Here is a 27,857-nt window from a genome sequence, read left to right on the forward strand (position 1 = left end):
ATCAATTCCTCTCGATTTCTCCTTCGTAAAGAAAAATGAAACAAACGTTTTTATCAAACTTTTGAGAAGAGCGTGTTGAATTAAACACCTATCGCTTTGCTCTTCCAAATCTTTCCGTTGCGAGAGAGACGAAGGGAGTAAAAACAGAAGGAAGAGATGCAAAGAGAGATAAGAGAGAGCATGCAAGACGTAGAGGGATTATCTGTCACGCGATTCGTCAGTGATACGAGTTGCATCCAGGCGGAAAGATGGACCAAAAATTGACGAAGATGGATTGTTAATTAGGTGAAAGAAAGGCTCTCGTGATGACGGCGTAAAAAGGCCAACTGTAAAATTATCGAGATTCGAATGCTCGGTCTTCTGCTTATCTTGTGTGCGTTGTCGTTGCGTGACACCCGGTGAGAATGTCGTGTCGTGATCCCGACAACCTGATGATGAACGACGACGAGAGCTTCGACTATCTCTTCAAGATCGTGCTGATCGGCGACTGCGGCACAGGCAAGACTTGCGTTGTCCAGCGCTTTAGATCGGGCACGTTTATCGAGCGCCATGGAAGTACCATCGGCGTTGACTTCTCCATGAAGACCGTGCTCATAGACGGTAAAAGAGTCAAGGTGCGATCCGCGCCCAAATAGTAAAAATATTTCTTGTTGCGACTTAACCTTCGAACAATTTTCTGATACGCGCGCACACAGACATTTCTCTCGCTATCTGATATCGATAAATTCACTTGCTTTAGTTTTCTTGCATTTAAAAATACATTGCTATATATTTCTTTTCTGAACAAAAAAAAAAAAAAAGAACTAATCGGAGCAAGCTGAACTTTGTTGTATGATTATACTTTTCTATGTTTTTTCTTGCAAAAAAGTGCAATATACACATGTATATTTGTTTGTATTTAAACTCTACTATAGTTATTGATATCTGATGATACATAGTTATTACATCATAAAAATATATATCGATCTGTTATAAACAGTTACAGATCTGGGATACTGCTGGCCAAGAAAGATTTCGAACAATAACTCAAAGTTATTACAGATCTGCAAATGGAGTGATTGTAGGTATGTAAATAGAAATAAGTCTTATTGATAAGATAGATTATTTTTTTTTTTTTTTTTTGTAATTTTGGAATCTTTGAAAATTGCTGTTGTAGTTTTTTTTTAAACTAATATATGAATATACATATATGTTTCAGTTTATGATATTACAAAACGAACGACGTTTTTAAGTCTGCAACGTTGGGTAGAAGAAGTTAGGAAATATACATCGTCACATGTATTATTAATATTAGTTGGTAAGATACATATATAATATATGTCTATGTGTATGTATACATTATCACATAATGTTGTAATCATAGTGCTTTCAAGGTTATCAAGTGTTTCTTTGTCCATTTGTTTACATAGGTAATAAATGCGACTTGGAAGAACTTCGAGAAGTAAAAAAGTCTGAAGCTGAAGCTTTAAGTGAATATCTGCCTGAAGTTTTGCATATAATAGAGACATCAGCCAAAACTAATACAAATATAGATTCCATCTTTTTTTACTTGGCATCAGAACTTAAGGTAAATCTAACTTTTTTTTATTGCAAAATATTCTTACATATAAATTTTTTATACTTTTTTTTTTATCAATCAAACTGTTATTTTAGAAACGACATGATAATTGCCAAATTAGCGCGTGCGAAAATGACGTAGTAAAACTCGGTGTTGGACGAGATTTATCTTCTTGCTCAGGTTGTTAGCATAAGAAAAAGTTTTTACTTACAAGGTTGAAATATTTATGACAAAAATGCATAGCGATAAGAAAAAATGCATTCGACGGAACAAACATAATTGCTTCTATTGCATTAGATTATTTCAAAGACTTCAATTTTTTAAATAATACATTCTCTCTCATAAATTACTTATTTTTATAATACAAATGTCTCTAGAAAATCTCAAAGTTTTTAAATCTAATTTTTTTCTCTAGTATGTAAATTATTATCTATTTCCCAACTATATAGAATGATCAAAACTATTGTGTCAAGAAAAACTATTGTGTAAAGAAAAAGATATTTTAAGAGACATTTACAGTAATGTCTTTCGCCACGTTCACAACGTGTTTGTATACCAAGAGATATTTTTTTATTCGCGTAGAATGTAGATAACTAAAAAAATAAGCTGAAGATGCTCTTTTTACATCGAGAAACTAGACTCTAATTATTATTTGTGTGGTAGTTCTTATTAACTGTTTGATAGTCACACATTAATATTTCATAAGAAAGAAAAAAATTTTCTCATTAAATATTTATTAGAGAATAGAATTTATTAGAAACTACTAGGAACTTACTTTTTAGTCTGATTCTTTAACCTTTCTTTCTCAAACGATCTCGAGATCGTCTGTAGTAGAATATCGTGAGGTGGCTACCAAACGAATGATAATAGCTATTATACATTTCTTAGTGATGAGTGGCATCTTTAGATAAGTAGAAACAGACGGCAAGATGGTTGCGATTTGAAAGTTCATGGTCAGGCCCATTGTGCTCAGGAATCTCATAAATCTTCTCAATTGTTCTCGAAGAAAGAAAATCAGACAAAACGGACTTAAAGAGCGGACCCGAGAGCGCTAAAATATGATAAGCAAGTGGCATTAGATAGATACAAACCGTTTACCTAAACTTTCTGTCTAGACAAAATACTTCTAAAGAACCAGTTTTAGAATATATAGGGAAAGATATGCTGCCAAGTTTCCGCCTGAAATCGCAGCCAACTTTTCGAACATTATTGTATAACATTAATGTGTATGCACAAAACTTCTTCTCAAAAATTTTGGTAGATAAACTCAAAAAAGTTTATTTTTTGAAAAAAAAGTTTTTATATCGCAGTTTTTATATCGATTTTTAACGAACATACAAACTTATACATATAGTGAGTTATAACTTAGTATTCTCAACTAACTGTTTTCTTTATAGTTTTGATGTTGCGGAACCGTGTCTTAGAAAATATATACGGGGCGCACACATGTTGCATAATATAACTTGATTTCATTAAAAAGATTTCCGATTAGTTGAGATGTTGAGTTATAGTGACCGATCTTGTTATGTATATTTGGCTCTCTACAAACACTACGGCGACCTGACGAGATCCTACATAGTGCCTCGAAACTTATAACGAGCGTTTTACACAGTTTTTTGTAAACGCACAATACTCACGAAGTGCACTTAAGAAGATTGCGGGCGAGTTTTAAACTGTAGAAAATATTTTAATTTATTTTCACATTTTAACGCGCACTTACTACAAAATGTGCAAGTGTCAGTAAATCGCTAAATGTAATGTATAAATAAGTGAGCGACTGAATGAATTGACAATGAAGGGACGGATTTGCAAAATTAAGATGCGAGGTTTGCGATAGTTTTATATAACCGGTTAGTTGAACGTATGAGCTACTTCATGAGATTTATCCAAATAATGACACTATTATAAGACCATCTGGTTGGCAAATTTTCACACTTGCTCAGAGTATACGTAAATAATAATATACAAATTTATCTCATATAAACAAGAATAAAAATATTTATTGTATTTCTCTCTCCTTTTCATAAACAATTGGAAAATATATTTTTTTAACGTATATGTATATATAACACATTTATTAATAACGGATTTATAATATATTACGCTTTTGTGTGTGTAACATATCGTGTTGTACATGTTTAAATCCTATCTTGTACTAAATAAAACTTTGTTTTGTTACAACTCTTAAGATAAATTATTTATTGCCGTTTCAATCAACATTTACATTAATAAGTTTAACTTAATTGAAATAATCAACAGGAAGATTTTTTAAAGGCTTTTATGCGATACAATGCATAAAATCCTCTCATTGAATATGACAAACGTTTCAATGAAAAAAGTCTAACTTAACTTACTTGCATACAGTTGTTGTTTTTAATCAATGTTTGCAGGATTTCTTGTGTATGAATTTATTAATATTTCAAATAAAATATTCTTGTATGAGATAAACATGCTAGATAATATATACGTGACTAGCATGTAAAAAATTTGTGATACATATGATACATAAACCACAGGCAATAAATATCTACAACAAAAAATATAAATTTAATGAGTGTTGCAGATGCTTCAGGATATCAAAACTGGCATTTAAAAAACAAAGTGCGATTTTGGCACCGGTACGATGTAAGCAGCTTTTGCACTGTTACAAAAACGAAGTTTATAACATAGTTATTAGTTGATAAGAAATAAGATATACACTAATAGGTATATAAACTTAAAGAAATTGTAGCTTAAATTTCAAACTATAATTTCTGATAATAACTTGTATATAAATTAGAAAGTAGCAAATATAATATCAAATTCTTAAGTGGTACAGATTCGGCGATTCTCTTCTACTGTAAATAATTTAAAAAAAAAATTCATCAAAAATATTTGTGACATGTCAAGCGTAACTGCAAACAATAAAAGACGTCCGTTAATATTCTTAAAAAATAGATATTTTTATATGTCTTTTATAAAGTTTTATATTACAAATAAGCTGCATAATATACATATATATAAAAACACTTAGGTTTATAAAAATAATAAAACTCTCATACATGAAAATTTTATCATTTTTATATATCTAAGTGTTTTCTTTCATATAAAAGCACTGTATACATAAGGCACTTTTTATGCTAATTTTATATTATATATAAATATGTTATTAAATTTATAAAAATACTAATAAGATATAGCAATAACAGAGTAATTTCAACAAATATATTTTGAAAGTATTATTATTGACGATGTAAGGTAATAGTGAAGATCGCGAAAACATTGCAAATAAGAATTTCTTCTCTCTATCAAGTTTTAAAGTAATAATAACACCTCTTGCCTGAGAAAAATACCTGATATATGTATACTATATATATATATATTTGTTTTCACTCTTATAATTATATAATTTTCTAAGAATTCCACACGATTTAATTGCCGTTATACCATTACAATTCGAAAAATTAACTATAGATCATCTAAATTATATGTTCATCTTATGTTCTTTCGTAAGTCCTCTTATACTGTTTGTCTACCCCTGTTAAATAATATGTTCCAGGAAACATGTCAGCAATGCTACTTTGCGGCACGAATGGCACAACGTAACAATTTTTCTCTCTCTCATCTAACACTTCCACATATTCCGAGGGAGGGGTTTTACGACGGCGTTCCAGGTGCGGTAAGACGTAAGAAAGCGCGTTAACTAGTTTTAACAACCCGGAATCTTCTCCTGTATCTTTTGTTACTGACAGCGAGTACATGCTGGAGCACGAACCTGATCCGTAAGAGAAAATACCGATTTTCTGACCTGCTAATTCATTCAACGGTGTTTTTACGATTAACGACACTAAGCAGGAGTATACCGAAGGAGTATACATATTTCCAACATTCTGCGGTATGTTCAAACTACACTTCGTCTTCTGATTAAAGTCATCCATGCTGAATCGCACGAAAAGCTTCTCGAGATCTTTGTCGAAGTAGGAATCCTCGAGTTTGACATCGCGATACTTTTCCGCGACCTCGAACTTATCGGAAACTTGATCCTTCGGCGTATTAAGAAAATCAATTAGGCTTAATCTGGCGAACGCCTTCTGCACGAGTTTAGTATACGGACAATGGAAGAGCATCGCGTCGAAGCTGGCCAACGTTACGGGACTTTGGCCGGGATTCATTTTCTGTGCTTTCTCGCGGTAGAGTTGATAACAGATCTCTAGAGCGCTAAAGTAACACTGTATCGACAGAGTGCCGTTTACAACGGGATATTCCGAGTTCGGATTCGGTTTGTAGAAGTCGTAATTGTGTCTCATACAGGACGCGCGAAGACCGCGGTCGAGAATCAAAGGTGCGTTCGGACCCACCAGCATGGCTATCGCACCGGCGCCGCCGGTGGGTCTCGCGCTACCAGCGGCGTACACCGCGTTATCGCCCGCCACAACCAGGGCCAATCTGCCGTCCCAGTAGCTGCTCTCTATCCAGTTGACGGCGTTGAAGAGCGCACTTGTTCCGCCGTAGCAGGCGTTTATGGTGTCCGCTCCTTCGATGTCTGTGCAATCGTACGATTGGAACAGCTGCATCAGCACGCTCTTGACCGATTTGCTCTTGTCGAGAAGAGTTTCCGTGCCCACTTCCAATCTACCGATTTCCTGCGGTTTCACGTTGTACCGCTCCAGTAGACGATGGGTCACCGTCAGACAGAGCGAGTAGATATCCTCGCGATCGTTACAGAAAGCCATTCGAGTCTGACCCAGACCGATCGTATATTTACCGGGCGAAACGCCGTCGTATTTCTCCAGCTCCGTCATATCCACGTATTGCCCCGGGAAGTAGAGTTCCAGCGCCAGGATACCGACATCCTTCGGCCACATTTTTGCTCCGGCCATTTCCTTTTCTGTATAAAAACAATATTGATTCAAATGTTGACGTAGTTGTTTCAACAATAACAGAGTGTGTCGTCAAATTTTGACTTTAAGTAAATTCAATAGTTTGTAATCAACAAATTTGACTTACAGTTGGATTCAAGAACAATCAGAAGACGGAATATATAGAAGTGAATATGCGCAATCTTTCTTCGCACGCGATATCTTCAAATATACTTTTGCGTGGATCTTCGTCGGCGATGCAGGTGATAGATATCAAAGTAATACACATGGACACGCGCACGCCGTGTCGAATTCAGGTTAGAAGTGAAACTAGGCTCCCTCCGTGTTCGCGCGCTCGGCTTGGTAAAAATTCTGATCGTCGCGCCAAGCGATGCTTATGCGACTTTCAATCGCGTACCTCAAAGCTTGCTCTAGTCTCGTCTCTCTGTTAAATTCAGTTAAGTTGGCCGCTCGCTCATTAAATCGCTCCTCGTCTCTCTATCCGCGTTTCACGCGGTGGTCCGTCCTTTGCCGCACGACGCCGATAATGCGAGTCGCGCGCTCTCACTGACGAGGAATGCCTTTCGGTCGGGATCCCCTTCTTACGCGACGCCGTATTATTAGTACCGCGCGATAGAGGGTGAGGAGCGCGAGGGAATCGACGAAGGAGAGAAGGGGAAATAATACGTGGAGAAAAAGAAGAGGACAAAGTTCATAGTGCTGCATATTGAGACCACACGAACCGAGATGGTGTGCATTAGAATTAGCTACATTTCCGATGTTTTGCTGTAGACTTGCTATATATTATGCAATATGCATTTGCATAACAATGTTTCAGATGACTATGTCGAATATTTTTTTGTAAGTAACAACACAATAGAATAAGTATAGCAGTGCAATATAGTGATAGATAAGATCACAGACAAATGTTTTATTCTCTTTTATAGTCAATAACTCTTGTGTATATTTGATCTTGATCGGGTCATTGAATCATTAAGTTCGAAAACAGCGCTAAAAGTATTGCCTCTACAAGATACAATTTCCATTAGAAGTATTTGTGTATTTGCAATATTTATTTGTTTAAAGTCAAATTTTGAGCAGTTGTTTTTGTATACATTTTTTGTTCTTCTATTTGGAAAGAGAGATGACAAAACAATACAACCAACCGTTTGCGTCAAATACAAAGGTCGGATTGGATATCAAGTTTGTGTGTGTGTGTGTATATATATATATACATTATTCAAGAGAAATTTATATTTATTTAAGAGAAACTGTCTTGAATACATTTTTTTTAATTGTTATGTATTGATTGATGTTAGCCATAAAGCGTGCGTCTGCTTTGCACACGACACACGCATTTATTTTTTTGTATCTTGCATATATAATAGTTAACAAGAAATAAGAGATATGTAAAAGAGCAAGAAAAAACTCATGTATATACATACGTATATAACAAAAAGTGAAATAATTATTATATCTGTATTGAGAAGTAGTGCCTCGCACACATACACATGTGCGTTATGATTCGCAATATGAAGCATTTATTAATTAAACCATATCTCAAAAATATTTAAATTAAATAAAAATTTGACAGTGGAGCCAACGCGGTTTTATTTGTATATATATGTAACATTTATTTATTTACTGAAAGTAACAAATGTTTCGAAATATTCAACTTGTGTTGTCCCAATTTTTTGCGTGCTTACGCAAAAAGTTAATACGACAAAACGGTTATTATTAAAGCAAAAAGTTATCGAGTTCAAAAAATTAATACGTACTAAAAATGAGTCGGAACTCTGGGATTCATGACAAATGTGTGTCGAGAAATAAAGTTTTTCCTCACCAACGCTGTACTTAAAGAGTATACAAAAAGACGATTAGCACAAACCGAAGTAAATATAGTTGATTTTATAAATTCTTAAAGGTCATCAATAAATTGACCGATAGTAAAACTTCCTGAAACCTCCGCGCTGAAAAAAAAAATAGATTAAATAAATGTATATAATTATGACTAAAAAGTGTGTGATAAAAATTTATATTAATTTAACAATGCAAATTCGTAATCTCAGTCAGTCTTTGATTGACATAAATTCAAATTAACAGCAATATCCGAATACGATACGACTTTTATTTCTGACATTATGTATCTGACATGATTCAATATGTAGATTGAAACGTAGAACAACCAAACTCGTCAAAATGATGGATTTCAGATTTTGTATTTTAAATTTCAGAAATTATTAAGATATATTCAACTCTGATTGTTCTACGTGTTAAACATTGAAAAGACAAATTTGAAATTGTTTAAAATTAAATTTGAAGTAACTTTTGATTTAAAAACAATTATTTTTAATTACACGTGTGTGTATCTTTGATATTTATTTTTTTTGCACACACATATAATACATTGTATATGTATGATAATAAATTAATATTCATCTTTGTATTACACAAACCACATGTATATTAATATCTTCTCGTACCTTATACATGTTTTTTATATAAAAACAAAAATAAACATCGATAAACAAGTCAAACTGAACAATAGATATGTAGATAAGGAACTTGGCTCGCCATTGGACAACACGGAATCGTAGAGAATACGTGCGGAGTCGGAGAACACGCAAATAAGATATGTAAATAAATATTTAATGCGTCATCACTTTCCAATTTCCGTTACGCACTGTCATTCCTCCTCGCGATTTCCGTTAAAAGCGTGTTAAGAAATAAGTAAAACTAGGTCGCAAGAAAGAATTTCTAGAACGTATACGTCTACTCCGATCATGTGAGATCGGTGCGCGATTCATAAAACCTAGAAACTGTTGATTCAAATTCAATTAAGAATGTACATATATATGACTTCAGATTTTATTTACATATTCTACTTAAAAGAAAAAAACAAAACAAAAAAAAAACAAAAACTGCAAAAATAAAAAATAAAATACTAATGCTATGCATTTATTATTTTTTAATGCTATTGGTATCCAATAAACGTTATTGCTATAAAAAAGATCAATTTGAAGTTTTTTTCTCTGTTTTAATTGTGCTGGAAAATTTTATTTACTCGTATTACGTTATGACTTATCAAAACATCTATAATATGTGTGCGTATGAATGTGATCTCTTTATACTAAAATTATATTAGAGTAAAAACAAGATCAAACTTTTATCTTGAGATAATATGTAATTACGAAATACCTCTCTCCTTCCTATAAAAAAGTCTCATCAATATTATTTTCGTGTTCACAAAAATAACTCAGAACTATTAAAAAATCTTTTATATTTTTCTTTGTAAAAGTCTTAATGATCAGCTTATCGCATGTATATGTACGCATATGTATTTTTTAAGTAATATCACGTAATGGAATCATTGAGGAGAGGCATGTTCGGAAGAGCAAAAACACCTGTTGTTGGGTTGATCACAGGGACACCCGTTATATGATTTTATACATAATTTACTGGAGAATACATACTTAATCTAAAAGTGCTTGCGATACAATAGTGAGTCGTTATTACAACTAGTCTACAATTAGCGGCGGCATCGGCAGCTTCGTTTTCGTTTTCTGGCACGGTAAAATATATATAATTTGTTTTCGTCTATCTATATATCCTTCTTGCGTCCTCCGTTATTTCGTTATCCGCTCCGTTCATTTACTTTTGTTTCGTCTCGTCCTTTCAATTTTTCATCTCTAAACGTAATCACATCGATTATCCAGATTTTATCTCATACTTAAGTGGTCACTTTAAATGATCCTACAAATATAACCATTTAAAATTGTATTACAAGCATCGTCCATAGAAATACACATAATTATTGGTAACACCGTTCGGCATTTCTGGCCTTTTATTAAATGCGACGTGAATTAGATCCCTTTCGTCCAACTTTGATGTCCTCTTCCGATGATTTGCAAAAAAAGAAAGAAATCGATTAGACAATTATTTTACGCTACAATTAAGTACAATTGAGTGCGTTTGCGATTCGCGCAAGTATGTGCGAAGCGAAGATGTTACATGTATGTATGCGCGCGTATGTACATACACACATACATTCCTTTCCCTCATACATATATATCCTAGCTAGTTCCAGTATGAATATATATATATACATATACGTATATATCCGATTGATATATCAAAGAAAATTGTCATACAAAAATAAAATTGATATATATATATATATACACATATATAATTGAAAAAAACGCGCGTGTATAAATTATTTTAATTTCTGTAAAATTTAATCATATTAAAAAAATTTTCTCAGTATTACACGTAATTCATTTAATTCTCACTTGATGTGTGCTACGCGTATTATTATTATTGCTCCGCTATGAACAATAGCGCGTTGAATTTCTCTTAAAAGACGATTCACGATTCTGACTCGATTCAATGATTTGTGTGCAGTTAGAACAATTTCAAAAAAAACTATAATATATATCCTCATATATACATATATATTCATTAAATTTATCCGTCGTACATGTACTACACAAATTCGTTCGATCGTGATTGATTTGAGACAATATCTTATCATTTACGTGCAGCTTGACGATATATAAAATATCTCAGGAAGATGCGTGCGAAGAAGAATCTGGCCTTTCTGTTTCTCATCACTTATCGATCCTTGCAGCTATAGTCTTTCGATCCGCGCGACATTTTCAGATACTTGAATTGTTCACTCGGAATATTACAGGATTCTCGCGCGCGCGCGCGCGTACATCCGCATCTGGAATACTAATCTCCCGAAGAAGATTTTCGCATTTTTCTTGAATTTGTCATAAAAATTGAAGGTACCACGGGTCCTTAGATACTTTTAACTGCGTGTTTTAACACTTCGATCAAGTATATCCAAAAGACAATATCCAAATTCATACAAATATCCAAAAGACACTATAAAGATGTGATTTTTTTTTTTTTTTTTTTTCACACATTGTTCTTTACACGTTTCTTGAGCATTTGCGCGGACGTCTTTCGGAACTAGAATCTCTAAGTAAGATTCCCGTTAAACGTTCGACTGCTCAATTCTTTCATCTTCGATATTCGGCGTACATGCTGAGCACGAAGAAGAGATAAAGCTATTCGTACTTTTACGTACATAGCGAAACACGGCGTACGCTCGAGCCGGCGAGCCTATTTAGAAAGATGCGTACAAAATAGGAATGTGCCACTCCCGTGAGACGAAAGAAACGGGAGAAACATACTGAGACAAAATAAATTTGTCACAAATAAAAATTAATAAATCCGTCGAACATTTATATCGAACATTTATATTCGACGTCGCGTTCTCTTAAATAAATATGTCTTTTAATTTTTTTTTGCGTTATTATTTTACCTTTTTTTACTACCCAACATGACACAACGATAAATTCGTAGAATACAAAAGGCATAGTATAAAATAAGAAAATATAAAAAGCAAACAAATGAGAGAGAGAGAACAAAGTATATTTCTCCCGATCTTTCGACCCGAGTCCGAGGAATCTTTTTTGGGAAGAATGTTGTGTGCGTGACTCTCTTCATAACGAACGAAGAGATCGCTTGTTACAGCAAGTGCTTCATTGTTTTTTTCTCGCTCATCTTGGCACAGAAGTAACTTTGTTGTATTAGCTTACTTAGTTTCTAAACATATTGACGCGGGACACGGCGGGTTCGAGACGGCGCGCGTCGATTCGAATATAACAATTTTGCATATTATATAATATATAGATATATATGTATATATACATATATATATATATATATATATATATATATATATATATATATATATATATATATATATATATATAGGCTACGTTCGGAGATCGCGCTATCTATTTCATCACTCTATCTTTATCGCTCATTAGATAAAAACAAAGATAGAATAACAGCAATAGCTGATAAAACGCGCTCCTCAAACGCAACCACAGACATTAAATTGCTTGTCAATTGTCACGCTATTTCCCAACAGAATATCTAAAAAGATAATATATAAAGAGATATCGATGTGTTTATTTGTTTTGTCTAATATCAGCATCATGAAAAATTCGAAAACAAGGTGCCCTCATACGTAATTACATCTAGTTGTTGAACACGAGGCAGCAGATAATATAGACGCAATAAAACAACAGCTTCAAATAACTTTTTGCTAAAAAAAAAAAAAAAAAAGGAAGGGAATAAAGCGCACCCCGTCTCGAACTGTGCTTAGTCTAACACACATATCTAAGTTTATTATTATTATTATTATTTTATACAATGATTTCTGTATTCCATTTTGCAATCGATTTCTCGCATCCGTTGCGAGGCGCAGTTAACATATACATGTACATGAATTAGAGACTTACGCTTCATATATATGTATATATATATATATAATCGTTTTTACTTTTATACATAAATATATTTATATATGTATATAATATATATGGCCTCTTTGTGCGATACCGTGTTCGACCGCCCTCCGCGACACGATTACACTATTCGCAATCTCCTTTTTTTTTTTTTTGTCTGTATTCGAGCGCGAAGCGCGTATCGCGCGTATCCCATTAACTTCATAAGATACTGATATGATGGTCGATGGCGCAGACGTAAATACGATTAGCGGAGGTCGGTGAACATGATCTCTCTCTTTCTCTCTCTTGTTATACAGAAAGATACACAAATTTAAATAGAGCTAGCTTATACGCCGAGAAAAAGTACGAAAATTACGTCCTTCAAAAAATTATACCTACCTGTTGTGTCTTTTTTTTTGTACAGTTATCGTCGTAAGTAAATGGGGACGATTAAGATATATTGAACAATGATGAGCGTCGAAAAACTATCCCTCTGTGCTTGTTCCTTTCTTTTCTCTCTTTTGTTTTTTTTTGTTTTTTTTTTGTTTTTTTTTTTTTGATAACTTCAAATGCTAGCAGCGAAAACACTCAATCGTCACGGGAGAGAATATACACTCTTTCTCTTCTTATCTTCACGCTCTTCTTATTAAGAGAGTACCGAATTCGTTTTCTGCTATAATCAAACAAGCAGCTAGTAATTTATACTTATTTTTGCATTTACTGCTCAGACAGATGAACGATTTTCCAGAAAATAAAAGAAAATAATCGAAGAAATATCTCTGTCAAGTTTCAATTTTCTCAAAATTAAGCAATTGTTTGCAGTTATCTCGATTTTTTTACGGTCAAGAATTAATATATAAAAAAGAATAGACAGAGATAGAAATATAACATCCAAGAACGTAACGAGAATATAAATTTAAAAGCCAGAAAAAAGATTTAATATAATCTCTCCGTACATACGTCTGTTCTTGTTTCTTTAACGATGTTCGATGATTAGTGTCACTTGTGTCGATAATAGTCACGATAATATATAGGCGACTTCAGTACCCTCTTAATAGCTTCACAATAGAAATATACGTGACAAACAAACCACAATTATACTCGTCGATATAAAAACACGCAAACCTAAATGCAACTCAAGACGATTTCTATATCGGCAAGAAATTCTCACCACTAAATATCTACACGCACAGATGAGTTCGCAAGTCAAGCTTGTGCGGCTCTTGAATCGGTGGATCTATTGGCGTGCAAACCACGGGTGGTCATCAAAAAATGAATAAAACGGCAAAGCATTGGTTTCAAAGATCTTTGCTGGATTATCGGATTCTTCATTTTTTTGTTTGTTTTTTGTTTTTGCTCCATGAATTATTACCTCAGTGTATTTTGTTGTACGTACTATTAATACTTAAATTCGCAAGACTTCGCTTCTTTGAGATCTCGAGTGTTGTAGGCCTTCGATTAGATTGATTCTTGACGCAATTCTTGATCTCCCTCGTCCTCGCAGACATCCGATTCTCTGTAAATTCTGTTTTCCGAAATCCAGCAGAAATCTTTTTGCTCCACTGATTGCTAAAATTCGACGATATCTTCACACGTCGCTACGAATTTACAAAAAAAAAAAAAAAAATTCTTTCCAGCTAATACTAATTATTTCATCTTTAATAAACTCGGTTTCCTCGAACCGACGCACACACGAATACTATAAAGGTATGTTATCTTCGTCTCTCCCGAATACTGTTTCGCAGAATCCGTATAGTTGTTTCTCCCAGTATCTCCATTTAATGAGAACGATGAGGGTTTCGTCAGTTTTTTCGATCGAAAACATATAAAAAAAAAAAAAAAAGAAAACAAAACTCGGAACACAGTTTCCTCCTCTTCGAATTACAGATCCCCTGTGTGTGTATATCACGCGCGAATCGAGCCTATTATTGTTTTTATCGAAACTATCTAATGTGGTGTGTGAGTCATCAATAGCGTTGCCGGCAGCGGCGGCTTTTTCCCCGCCATCTCTCGTCTCGATCGATTCAATTAGAAAAGAAATTTTTCTTCTTATTCTTCTTGTCTTTACCGTCGACAGTCCTGAAAGGAGAATTTTAAACATCAAGCAGCCGGACTATGTAGTGTTTGCGTCGCGCATATAACATATCTAATAATAAACGATGTAAGATACACGTGATTATTTTCTGTTTTCTCTTCTTTGACGTGCGCGTGATGATCAACACTTTACGTCTACAAATTCTGAGTGAGATGAATGAAATCTTAGTTTGCGCAAGGCTTCTGGGAACAGTACGAATTGATTAAATATCCAGAAACCCCTTATCAACATGTTGCTTCGATATATGCTCATATCGTAGAGAAAGAAAGAGAGAAATTTGTATAAAAGCGTCGAAGATAAAACACCTAAAGCGATATTACGTTTTTACATATCGTTATGCAAAGTTATGTGTACTGCCGTCGGCAGTACAAAGTTATGTGTACTGCCTTCTGTGTTGCTGCGCAAAATAAATGTTTTGCAAGTAAAAAATCTATGCATGCCTAAAACCATGCTTTATATCCATTCTTCACTCGCGGGTAAGGAATAAAACATGCTATTCTCATGTATACCTGGAAATTATGGTTACATGTTACTTTGTATTTCCTTTGTAGTTCTATAGCTCGAATATGTTATCTGTTTTTGTGTTTTCAATGTCTTCGAACAAATAATAAAATCACCGCTTGAAAATTATTTTCTCAATATTCGTATATAATTCTCCAATATTTACGTAATGTAGCAAAGCACTCTCCACCATTTTTATATTTGTGCTATCTGCGATTTTATATAGATACGTATAAACATGTTAAACACACATATCGTCACTTTAACATGAGACTCATTTTAGAAGAAAAAAAGAGAAAAGGAAAAAAACAATATACATATGTATTGTAACATACATATTGTAAAATTGAGAAACTGAAAGAGAGATGGGGGAAAGAAATAAAACTGACACAAAATATTCAATATTTAAAATGACAATATGCGTGATAAAACGATACGTACAAAACTAGATACCTGTAGCAAACCACAATACAAGATAAACTGCGATGAGGCAAAGTAGTGTTGATACTTTCGATAAAAAACCTTCACATTTTAATAAAATATTTCTCCACAGTTTCGTTTATATAAATTCCTTTATATCTAAACTCTTTCTAACGACACACAGCTTTTCCTCGTCGCCTCGTAAACGATCCAAATACACATATAAGCTAAGAAAATTGCAATAAAAAATGGTTAGTAACTGTATTAAGTAAGCATTGCGTTTATTTGCAAAAAGAGATTTGATCATAAAATTAACAATGTATATAATCCACTTGCGAATGATTATTAATAGTAAATAATTATTAATTAGTAATAGGCGGTCATATACGTATATATATGTATATATATGTATATATTTACATATATACGTATAAATGTATGTACATATGTATGTATATATATACATATATCATACATATATCGTATATACATATCTCTCACATATACAGGGTGTCCCAGAATTGGTGTAACATCTCTCGTGAACAAATAGAAGGAGTAAAACTGAGTCAAAATGTCCTATACCATTTTGCTAGATTCGCAATAATTACCGAGATCTTAATTAACAAAGATCAGCAAATACGCATACGCGCGTAAGACAGCCCAGTGCGCTTCGCGCGCTAACGGTGTTACCCATAGCGACATATAAGAGGAACTAATATAACAGCATATACTATAACATATACGTATTAAAATGTAATTGTGCGAAGCGCGCCGGATTGTCCTACGCGCGTAAGACAGCCCGATGCACGCTTATTCGCGGATCTTTGTTAATTAAAATCTCGGTAACTATTGCGAATCTAGCAAAATGATATAGGACTTATCGACTCAGTTTTACTCCTTCTACCTGTCTACGAGAGATGTTACACCAATTCTGGAACACCCTGTATATATGTATATATTTCACATATATATATATATATATATCCTCTACCAAGCTGTCTTTATTGTTTTTTTTTTCTTGTTTTAAATAAATCTCCGCAACACAAAAAATTCATTGCAATTATCTTAACATACTGTCCAGTCATGTTTAGGCAAGCAATTTTGTTAAAATGTATGTAATTTTTTTTTCTAATTTAGTATTATCGCGAGTAATATTAAATAAAAACAGATCTGTAAATCAAACGTGCGACGCTGACAGCTTGCTTAGAGTTTACAATGGCTTGATTTTACAAAACGCGCAAGATATATCGTTATATTATTCGATTCCTTTACCGCATAGTGTGTTTTTTTGTTTCTACTCAATATTTATTATTATTCCAATAAAAATGACAAGCAATAAGAAACATCGATTTTCTGCAAGAGCTATTTTAATGGAAAAAACAGTGTTTTAAGATTTTTTCTCTTGGTTGTATGTAAAAAAAAAAAAAAAAAAAAAAAAAAAAAAAAAAACAAAAAAAAAAAAAAAAACAAAAAACAAAAAGAGACAACGTATCAAAATGCGCACAACTTTGTCCAACAGATAACGATAAGCTACAACTTTATGCTAACATCAATGCTCGAGAATAACATTCAAACATTTGCAGCGTTTTCGATGTGTACAAAAATACATATAAATACATGATCGAAGATGAACACATGTGATTTTAGTACCTATGAGAGTTGGACTGCAGTATTTTATCAGTGGAAAAAGCAGGGCTGATTATGACTTACACAATGCGGTAAAGGATCAAAGAGTGCATGTTCAACAACACGTGTATGTTCGGTAACACAAGTGTTGTACAAAACAGACACGAAAAATTACACGAGATCGAGCGAATGAACTTCGCATCTTTTTTTTGTTTTTTTCTGTTACACATGTACGTGGTTTTTAAAGGTTTATCAAAGTTTGTGCCAAAAATACGTCGTATACATTGTACTACTATATGTGTTTGGTGTGTCGTTCACTATTCTTAAAATGTCTGACTGTAAGTTATCGCAATGTAAACTAAGACGTTACGAGTTCGAGTGTAATGAAAACATACGGTAAAAACCATGTAACACGAAAAGAAATATGTGACACTTGTGTTTATAAAAAGAGAAAAAAATGAGTAACGATTTATAACCGTTCGTGTACGATGTATACATAATTTTACCGTGTAACGCGAGACGTCCAACGTCACAACGAGCGAATTACGCAATTGTTGTTGAGACGGAGAGAGTCCCGGAAAACGTAAAAACCGAACTCGTATCGCGTGACGCAATTTCACAGATAGAATTTATCATAACAAGTATTTAGAGTCTTGGAATTTTTGTATCGTTCACGTCAAAAAATTTCTTTCTCGCGACGATTCTGTTTCAATCTTTTCTCTCAAACAACTTGTTAAATAAACAGATATAAATGTCACCGAGTGATGTCACTTTCGCGACAAATAAAGATATTCCAATCTTGAATTCGGATGAACGTACTAAAAACTGATTCTGTAAATACAACACTGATTAAATAGCCGATATAAAAATTGAATAAAACATCAACCGTGTGACAAAGAAAAAAGCATACCATCGATTTCTACATTTTCCGCAACGTTCTCTATTTTTTCTCAATTTTTTTATTCATATTTTTATACTATAAAAATATGAGAAAGCGCAAAAAGCGTGAAATAAACACGAGAAGGTCGAATACGAAACAGCAAAGAAATCCACTTTAAAAACGCGTTTTACATTTAGTGAACGTCTTACGTATGTGTCGCACATGTCTTCACGTAATGGCTTACGAACATTTTTGTTAAAAATGTACATTTTTGCTTTGGATTACGATATGTATCGAATCTAACGAGTGCACGCACATATGTCGAGGTGAAGTAAATGCTGCCTGCCACGACAATGAGTATTTCAAATCCAGATTTCGCAAAAAAAGGTAACTTAAAGTTACTTTTTTTTTTTAAATATAATTATGTATTAAATCCAAAACTAAATCTACAAACTAAAATCTTTCAACAGATTTTAAAAGGATGTCGCCGTAACGGCAGAGAATTTGAAAAAGAAATATCCAATCAAAACTGCGTGAATTTGATTTTCATATAGTTACTATTGACAAGGCGAACGTCAATTTTATCATTAGATTTATTACCGAAATAAGAATACGATTATTGTTCAGATAGCCAGTACTTACATCCCTCGTTAATAAAACGATTCTCCTCAACCCTTATTCGAGCAATTACATATTTCTACATATTGTTTTTAAACAAGAAATCGCATTATTTATTTCTACTATTTTGATTGTGCTTCTAAGACTGATACAAAATATTTTGATTTTCATTTTTTGCCAATTTTCATTGTATGTGACTCATCATATTGCTAAAAAACCTGTTTTCTTTCTGTATCGCATCAGAAAAAAGATTATATCGTAGCCGGATAAGGGTGGAGTGTGTGCGTGGAAGAGGTCCGCACGAAGATGCTCGGAACGAATCAAGCGCGCAAAACGCGGTTGGTTCTGGGAGACGGAATCGTTTATATTAGGAGTGCTCAGGATGTTGTATGACAAGTTGTATCTGTGCGGGGCTGTCTTGAGGTGATTTGAAACTGGTATGACGGCGAAGGAGGCTGCCTATCCCTCGGGACCCTCTTAACGTACCCCCGCCGCCTCCAGATCCCTCGGAGGACATCGATCCCGTCCTAGATCAGGAGGACACCCCGATATGGTATACACACAAGACAAACAAGCCGGATTTCGTTTGTTTTCTTTGTGAGCGTACGGTTGTCCGTAAACGGAAGCTCGCACGCGTGTGATAAATAGAAAAAAAAAATAACGCGCGATCGCGATCTCTTGAATTTCAAAAAAAAATTCGTGCTCGTGTGCTCGAGAGTGATTGACTTGTGAATCAACAAGATATTAACAGTGTGTCCTATACAAAACCGCCAGCGTACTTTGCAGAAAGCATTTTGTTTTGGAAATTTTTTTCGAAAACTAATGTAATAAATCGCGTTTAGCGCTAAATGTTCAGCTGTCTGATCTCACGCGCAAGATACAAGAAAACGCAAACTTCAAAACTATGTTTTTTGGATGTATTTATATTGCTCGAATGTGTCTTAATCAAATAACAAACATATGCCAAATATTAATGTATGTATAATGCATATTCTAGTTAATATATTTTAATATATTAGTATATGTTAATACATTGATATATTTTAATATACTGATACTTTAACATACTGATATATTTTAATATATTAACATTTTAATATACTGATGTATTTTAGTTTAGTAATCTGCAATAATTATACAACGGAATATCTTTCACTGTATATCACGAGTAGACAGCTTTGTTCAGCGCTAAATACGATGAAAAAGTGTAAATGAAAATCGTAATATGTAACATATATGTGAATATCACGTGAACATTACAAAATGCAAAATTTCGATTGTTACTTTTAAAATAGAGCTGATATAACAAGATTATTTAATTAATTGTTAATAATGCAAGCTTCGTGAGATAATTGGCATTGGTGAAGGATCGTAAATATCAAGCGTGAATAGAATATATTGCGATGCGAACAACTATATAAAATATATTACACATCAAAATCTAAACACATAGCGGCTACGAAGTAATAGCGAGAGCGATATCCATATAAGTACAACGTGTATCAATATCGTAGTCTCTTTGTATCTTTTTTTTTTTTTTTTTTAAAGAATTTTTTAAACGAATTTTACAATCAGTTTCAGTATTTCAAAGAGAGAAAGTTTCTTTTTAAATTTGCTTGTGAGAATAAAAAGCAAACAAATCACTTTGTCAGTTTATGTTTCACATTGTTTGTCATTGTTTATATTCTCACTATATTTTGTTTTATTCTCACTGAATCGTAAATTAATAATTCCATAATACAATTCCACAAATTCCAATAACTTCCACAATAAAAAAAAATAGGAAACTTGTTGAAAAATTGTTTTCACTTTCGACGTGTCTTTTGTAAAGAGAAAAGTTACGACAGTGACACAACAGTGTACAAAAAAAAAAGAAGCTATCAAGCTGAACCAGCCTGTAACTACACCGAATCTTTTTCCATTATCAAACTAGATTTCTAAACAACTCCGAGAGCTATATTCAACCACCAGTAACCAAGCCTCGAGATTACTACGTAACAGTTTGTAATTGTGTTAGTTTTTTTTTTTTTTTTTAAATAAAGAATTACCTAACAAAGTTAAATAAAATACATTTTTTTTTTTTTTTACTGAAAATCGTATTTTATTTAACTTATTTGTGCGAGAAACAACGATATATCCTTTTTAAAACACAAAAAATATAGAGAAATAAATAAACGTCTGAGAGTGCAACAATAAAAATCAACTATCATAAACGTACATAAACGCAATGTTTCTCTTGTTTTACTGGCAAGTTACTTACTCTTTTGAATTGGCTTCTAAACTACGCCTACGCAATTCTTCAATACTGTGGCCAGTTTGTTGCTCCCAAGCGGTCTTCTCCGCTTCGAACGCCCGTCTCTTTTCCTCCAGCTCACGCACCTGCTGCTCTAAAGACCGTCGCATCTGTTCGTGCCTCCTCTGTAACTGTTTTCAAATTTCCCACACATGTATATTTACAATGAAAAAGATGCCAATCGTATTTTAACTCTTTACACTCCATTTAATGTTGCTTAGCCACACGCGTAATTTGCATCACAATTCTCGGAATGTAAAGAGTTAAACTATCACAATTAAAAATCAGTTTTTCTTCTTTGATTGATTCTAATCGGTTATTAACCGTTATCTAACCGTTTATATATTTCTAAAAATAATGAAGCAACTTGTTTTGTAAAGTTTTAAAATCAATGGAACGATCGTAAAATAAACAAAAAACTGGTACAGTAGGAAGCACCATATCGTGCAGCTCCAGAAGAAGTATTTTTCGGGAATTTCTTTGACTGCTTCTACTATCGCGCGTCGTTCTCCTTCGGTCTCTGCCAGCAGCCCGAGATCGAAGGAGAGCAGCAGCGCGCGGTAATAGGAGCAGCTAGAACAAAAATTTCCGAAAAATACTTCCCCTGGAGCCGCACGATATGGTGCTCCCTACTGTAGCAGCAACTTACTTACATCCGCTTCAGAATCTTTCAGTTTCTGTCTCTTCTCGCGAACTTTCATTTCGAAGACTTGCTCCATTTCCGTTTCCATTTTCTTCATTTTGTTATCATGTTCGCGCTTTTCTTCTTCCAACTGCGCCAATGGATTCCTAAAAACATGTGAGATAATAAAATTTGTATCACTCGGAATAGAAACGTAGCGACGCTTATGTATTGACATTTAGGCGCCTTCAATACTTATCTAATCAGTATAATCGATGTACTATACTATATTATAAAATCTATATATTTAAGATTACTATACATGTATGTATTTACAAAGATAAAGAATGTAACTAAATACAGGATTCTCGTCTTAGGGATTTGTTATTACAAACTAATGCGAGACTAAAGCGTAACTATAAAGGCGACAAACAGATCTAGACTGGGGAATATTACATTCAAAATGTAAAACATTGAAATTTCTACATACAAATTTTCTATCTAATCAGCTTACAATTTGTTTGAATATTTATTAGGAGATCTCACTTGCGAAATTCTTTTTTTTATCAATTGTAACATATACATATGTAAAAATAAACAAAAATATTGTATCTAATTTGATGTTATAGTCAGAAACAGTTCTTCTATCAAGCCGTTGTTAGATTTCTCTTATGCACTCTTGAGTGTGAACTGCTTGGTGCGGCAGTGAGTTCTCCCGTATCGAAAAATCGCGAAACTTGACAAGGCTTGTGCACACAAAACCATAATACATCCTTCTGAGCCTTATTAAAGGACTTACCACACTGTCATGAAACTGTTCATCACTCCTGGTGGGCACAAACTGACCAATAAGAAATTCACCATTAAAATTTGCACGGGCGACACGCTGTCGAGGGGTCAAGTTGACTGCCCTTTTTCTTCCCCCTCGGCAGCGCTCTCGTGTCTAATCTACAGATACAGATCTCGCTCGCGATATCGACATACGCTGCGATATATACTTCTCAAACGCGAGAATCACTGGGAGAGTCTTCTCGACAGTTTGCATGCACAACCTTTCTCTGAATTCTCTTTTTTTTGTCTTTAAAATGGAAGAATTGTCAAAAAAAGACGAAAACACACATTGCGTAAGTCATAAGCGCTTCGAAACAATATATACGCAATTGATTCGCAAGAATCAAACGTTTTATCAATACTAAAGCACGAAATAAACAATCATCTCATCACGCATACATAGTCGAGTGCTCGCCGAGACACACTGCGTGCTCAAATTAAACTCAACGAAACAAAATAACCTTGCTCGTATTTCAAATAGACAAAGCGGGCGACAGTAATATCGCCTGAAGTTGATTTAAGAAGATAAGCAGCCATCACATCACTTTTAACACGCATCCGGCAATACTGATATCGCGTCACTGAGTATAAGTAATAAATTGGATGACATTATGCCCATAGGAAGTTACACACGATTGTTGCAAGTAAAAAGATCACATCGTGATATCCACTTAATCATATTTTTGGATGAAATTATCTGAAGATACCTTTGTCCCAATATTTTTCATAGACAACATTAGAAATAATATTGATTTTTCTCACTTGATAATAATAACAAACATTTAAACTTGATTGAAGACAGATAGTATGTTTGGCTAGTTAAAATTAAAATGTCCGATTTGTCTATTTTGACAAAATAAAATACAACTATATATTTCTCGGAAAAGTATTTTCTAACATAATTATTTCTTCCACATAATCAAACAGAAATTGTGTCAAGTGACACGACCGTACTTACTTATTCGAGGCTTTCGTCGGCTTGCCGTCCACACCCAGACCGGCTAAGGTACGACATCGGAAATTCTCATAGTGCACGTTGTTCGTCACATCTTTCAGGTCTTGCACGTGAGTCCTCACCACCATGTTTCGGAGCGCTATGAAGTCGCAGTGCTCCAGTTTTTCGACTGTACACGGAAATATAATACGAATTACAAGAATATACAGTCTCACTTATAGTTTTGTAGAAAGTTACGCGAGAACACTGATTTCCACGCACTTTCAATTAAAAATTTAACTCAAAATTTACCTTCCGCTATTCCCCATGGATACTTCCTGCCGCGAACTTTCTTGCCTTCGTACTCGACTATAGTGTTCGCTCCAACAACTGCAAATGGCACTCTGTCCCTTAGTAACTTGTGGAGTTTATTGTCCTCCTCATCTTCGACCTCCGGAAACTCGTAAATCTTTATTTTATGTTGCGCGATCTCGTTCAAGATCTGGAAAACAGGTTGAAAAAAAGAAAAGAAACAACGTATAAGATCAAAATAATAATTTAAATGCTGCAATGTACACACACACACACACACACACATGCAAAAAAAACTCTAGTTTATTATTCTTTATCACCACTGTACATTTATTTTATTATTTTTTAAGATTGAAGAAAATTTTGAAAATTTATAACAATGTTAAAACGTCTTTCATAACTTTTTTATTTACATCGATATTCGATATTTCAAATTGGTACCTGTTTTTTGAAGTACGCGCACTCGTCCGGCGTCATAGTGTCTGCCTTAGCGATGACGGGTACTATATTGACTTTGTCATGAAGACGCTGCATAAACTCCACATCGAGCGGCTTCAATCCATGGCCGGAGGGCGCAATAAAGTAGAGACAGCAATGCACTCGACTGTCCGCAATTTGCCGTCTTGTTACGCGAGATTCCGCATTGAGGAATTCTTCATATTTCGATTCGATATAGTCGATCACCGGCACCCAACTGCATGATGTTAAAACAAATTGTTAAACAATTGTTAAAAACAAATCCATTAGAGAGATGCAAAAGTTGATGAACGTAAAATAGATTCAACAGCGCGCGTGAGAGTGTGTGTTCAATTAATTTATTTGTATTTGTTGTAACTACCAGTTGCTGTTGTCGACGGCGTCGCCGAAACCGGGGGTATCGACGACCGTAAGGGTGAGATTAACACCGTTTTCTTTCAGCAACACCTTGCTAGTTTCCACGGCGACCGTTTTCTTTATCCTATGGCTAGGTCCGGGATATTCAGCGCTATATATGTCCGCCAAAAACATGGAATTGATTAAGGTGGACTTACCAAGTCCTGACTCTCCTACAAAAACAAATGTAATACGAAACACTTAGTTTTTCAATCACACGCTGGAACAAAATATCTTGAATAAATAAAAATGATCAGAAGAAAAAAGTAGATTCGATTAGATATTTTCTTCTGTAATATTCAATACACGTTTCAATAACAAAAATACATTAATAAAACTAAAAATGATTTTTTCATGTAACACACGTGCTTCATCTCTCGCGCGCACGAGATGAAGATTATTTCTTTTTCCAGCGCAAAAGTACTAAAAAAACTACTTTCTCTTAAATTCATTCGAAACGCGACGAGCAATTCTCGAAATAAAATAACATCGTAACCGTTAACATCTCTCACGAGAAACGCGATCATTAATTTCAGTTAAGGATATTTACAGTCGACGTTTCTAGGATATATTTCGCGTCTGGTGAGATCCACGGTCGAATAAATTCGAAGACACGCGGAGTGGTTATACACAAACGAAAAATAAAGCGAAATGTGGACGAGACAAAAGCTACCGACCCTCTTAATATATATATAGGAACCTTGAACCAGGCAAAATACCGCGCCTACATCTCGAGCCAAGGGTAAGCATTTGAATTGCTCTATTTACGGAGGAACGGCTCCGCGTTTATACATGGTCTAATAATAGCAACCCCCGCGCGCGCGTTCACGCAGTTAACTGTGCGCTCTCAAATTTCTCCAGACCCGATGACACTCTTTTACTCACGCATGCGTGCGTGACTGATCATTCAGCGCTCTTTTAATTCCTTCTCCGTCTCGACAACAACTAGTGGAATTCTTAAAACCAGCTTTGCGGTCGCTGATAATACTATTTTTTTTTTTTTTTTTTTTTTTTTTTTTTTTTTTTTTTTTAATTTATTAGAGAATTGTTTATTTTTTTAGTAGTATTTTTTAAATATTTGATATTAAACAGATGGGACACGCGAAATAATAGCAATTACGGTGCTCCTTCTATTAAGTGAAAACTTAGAGATAGGATGTAATCAATTTAAAGCGCACAGGGGCGGCAATTAACAATTTACGACGCTTTTCACATCAGCCAAAGAGGATTGCCGCTTCGTAAAGAGCGCGCGAGTTCTGGGAAATGTCCTCGGTGCATGAGAACCGCTGAATATCTCGACGACAGCCTTGATCCAGCTGCGAGGAAATATCGAGCGAGAGAAAACACGCACGTGGCCGCCATATGGGAGGTTTCGTTAGGACGATACTCCCGACGAAGTAGGAATGCCACCGCCGAAGAAACGGATCTCTTTGTCCCACCCTCGGACCGTACTCGTCGCGCTTTCGCGCAAGACAGACGACTGTTGTTCCGTCGCCGTCGCATAACGAACATTTTAATGCCTTACTCTCGTAAAACGGGATCGCGTTTCTCGGCGGCGAACGCACTCGACTCAGTCAGTGACGCATTGCGGAGTTGCGAGAAATTATATGTTATCGGTTATTCCCTCTCGCGATGTTGTTCGTACGAAACAAAGCGCGCGCGAGATAAAAAACGTGACAAGAGATCGAAACGTCTCGCGAGAAATTTAATGAGTCGTCAATTATCAGATCATCGTGGTGGTTCCTTCAACGTTTTACTGTGTTTTGCTTTTAACACATAATTAAACTTAATAAAAATATATTTTGCTCGCATATATTTTTCTGCGCACATTACATATTACCGACCTACAACCATGAGCGTGAACTCGAAGCCCTTCTTCACGGCTTTTCTGTACACCTGGTTCGGGAGATTCGCGAAACCGACGTAGCCGTCGAGTTCCTTGGGTTTCGTTGGTGGCGTAGGTCGCGCATGATGCAGCAGAGCGGCCTCCTTGTTGCTGTCTTCCTTGATAGAAGAAACGGCGGTTCGCGCGGTCTCGCGCCTGTTGCTGTCCTCCGAGGCGTCATTCGGGATCGGCGTCGCCACTGCGGGCGGTAATCGCGGTTTCGCGTTGGGTATCGTCGAGACGCCGCCGCTCGAATATGCCGGCGCCGCGTTCGGCGATGTGATATTACTGGCTTGTGTGGTGTTCACCGTTGCCGACGACGAGTTGTTCACTTGAGAACCGGGTGGCTGCGTTGGCGGCTGCGGCGGCGGCACCGACGGCACCGAGGGTGAGGAAGAGATTATTCCCGCGCCGTCGCCCTTGAAGAACAATTCGCGCTTCGCCTGGATCTGCGCAGCAAGAAAAAGAACATACATATTCAACCACGTTCTCATCGGACGTGCAAACCCCGACGCGAAATTGGAATTTTAAATCCGAACCGCGTCAAATCTCTTCTTCTGTTTAACTTACAAAGATGTGCACGACTGTTTTTTTTAGAAACGTAGTAAAAATTAAAATAAACGTACAAGCAATAAGATCGTTTTTATAACTCAATGTTTTATCAAATAACAGCTTTGTATTTTCAATCAATAACTTGAGATCTTACTGAACATTTTTTTATATGTCAGAAAAATGCGTCATTTAATTTTCTTCTCGAATAACGATCTATTTGCTTAAATCTCAAGTGATTTCAGCTCACTTGATTTATCCTCGAAATGTTTTATTTGACTTCACGACTGAACGAAGAAACGCGTGTAACATTATGTGTGGCTTGCCAGTTCGCGTCACTTTGCGCAGGAAACATTAAGTCGATTCCGGCGTAAGTGCACCGATTTTATGCATTACGTACGACTGTTCGTACTACCGCGCGGTACATGTAAAAACTAGCGTGTAAAAGCAAGAGCGACAAGATCGCCTCGCGTCGTGCCGCGTTGAAAAGCGATCGATATTGCATGCCAGCCAGCCAGCCAGCACAGTAGTTTGCGGTTTCTGCCACCGCAATGTCTTGTGAATATTTCCGGCCGGAAATAGCCGAAAGAAATAAAAACATCTCACTCACGTAGAGTAACCAATATTATATCCAAGTTAAAAAAGAAAAAAAAAAAAAAAAGAAAAAATTTAATCATACCATCCTGACAAGAATAAACGTTGTAACAAGAAGTT

General features: G+C 35.0%; 3 protein-coding genes across 13 annotated transcripts in view; 1 reads left to right on the forward strand and 2 right to left on the reverse strand.

Annotated features, from left to right (window-relative positions):
• The first annotated feature begins 380 nt into the window (after window positions 1-380).
• LOC109857745 (ras-related protein Rab-43) lies at window positions 381-3,580 on the forward strand. The gene is made up of 5 exons (XM_020434378.1): window positions 381-614; window positions 980-1,064; window positions 1,199-1,297; window positions 1,410-1,567; window positions 1,654-3,580. The coding sequence occupies exons 1-5, from the start codon at window positions 405-407 to the stop codon at window positions 1,744-1,746; spliced, it is 645 nt and encodes a 214-aa protein (XP_020289967.1). The 5' UTR covers window positions 381-404; the 3' UTR covers window positions 1,747-3,580.
• Window positions 3,581-4,555: 975 nt separating this feature from the next.
• On the reverse strand, window positions 4,556-7,966 carry LOC109857747 (hydroxymethylglutaryl-CoA synthase 1). The gene is made up of 2 exons (XM_020434382.1): window positions 6,545-7,966; window positions 4,556-6,425 (listed from the first exon to the last, which is right to left on the reverse strand). The coding sequence occupies exon 2, from the start codon at window positions 6,415-6,417 to the stop codon at window positions 5,035-5,037; it is 1,383 nt and encodes a 460-aa protein (XP_020289971.1). The 5' UTR covers window positions 6,418-6,425; window positions 6,545-7,966; the 3' UTR covers window positions 4,556-5,034.
• Window positions 7,967-13,109: 5,143 nt separating this feature from the next.
• Window positions 13,110-27,857, reverse strand: part of LOC109857737 (septin-7) — a 30,174-nt gene continuing 15,426 nt past the window's right edge. For 10 of the 11 annotated variants that reach the window (XM_020434366.1, XM_020434368.1, XM_020434359.1 and 7 more), the window contains 8 exons: window positions 26,554-27,043; window positions 24,675-24,882; window positions 24,278-24,530; window positions 23,837-24,026; window positions 23,549-23,714; window positions 21,791-21,926; window positions 21,105-21,268; window positions 17,167-19,371 (listed from right to left, as the gene is read on the reverse strand). In XM_020434366.1, the coding sequence (XP_020289955.1) occupies window positions 19,212-19,371; window positions 21,105-21,268; window positions 21,791-21,926; window positions 23,549-23,714; window positions 23,837-24,026; window positions 24,278-24,530; window positions 24,675-24,882; window positions 26,554-27,043 (1,767 nt within the window). In that variant the 3' untranslated portion in view covers window positions 17,167-19,211. Of the gene's footprint in view, window positions 14,784-17,166; window positions 19,372-21,104; window positions 21,269-21,790; window positions 21,927-23,548; window positions 23,715-23,836; window positions 24,027-24,277; window positions 24,531-24,674; window positions 24,883-26,553; window positions 27,044-27,857 lie in introns of those variants that run through there. The other variant, XM_020434364.1, reaches the window with a different exon arrangement.

Source organism: Pseudomyrmex gracilis, unplaced genomic scaffold (genome assembly GCF_002006095.1).
Source record: "Pseudomyrmex gracilis isolate BER0280 unplaced genomic scaffold, ASM200609v1 scaffold_170, whole genome shotgun sequence".
In the NCBI taxonomy this organism is placed as follows: Eukaryota; Metazoa; Arthropoda; class Insecta; order Hymenoptera; family Formicidae; genus Pseudomyrmex; species Pseudomyrmex gracilis.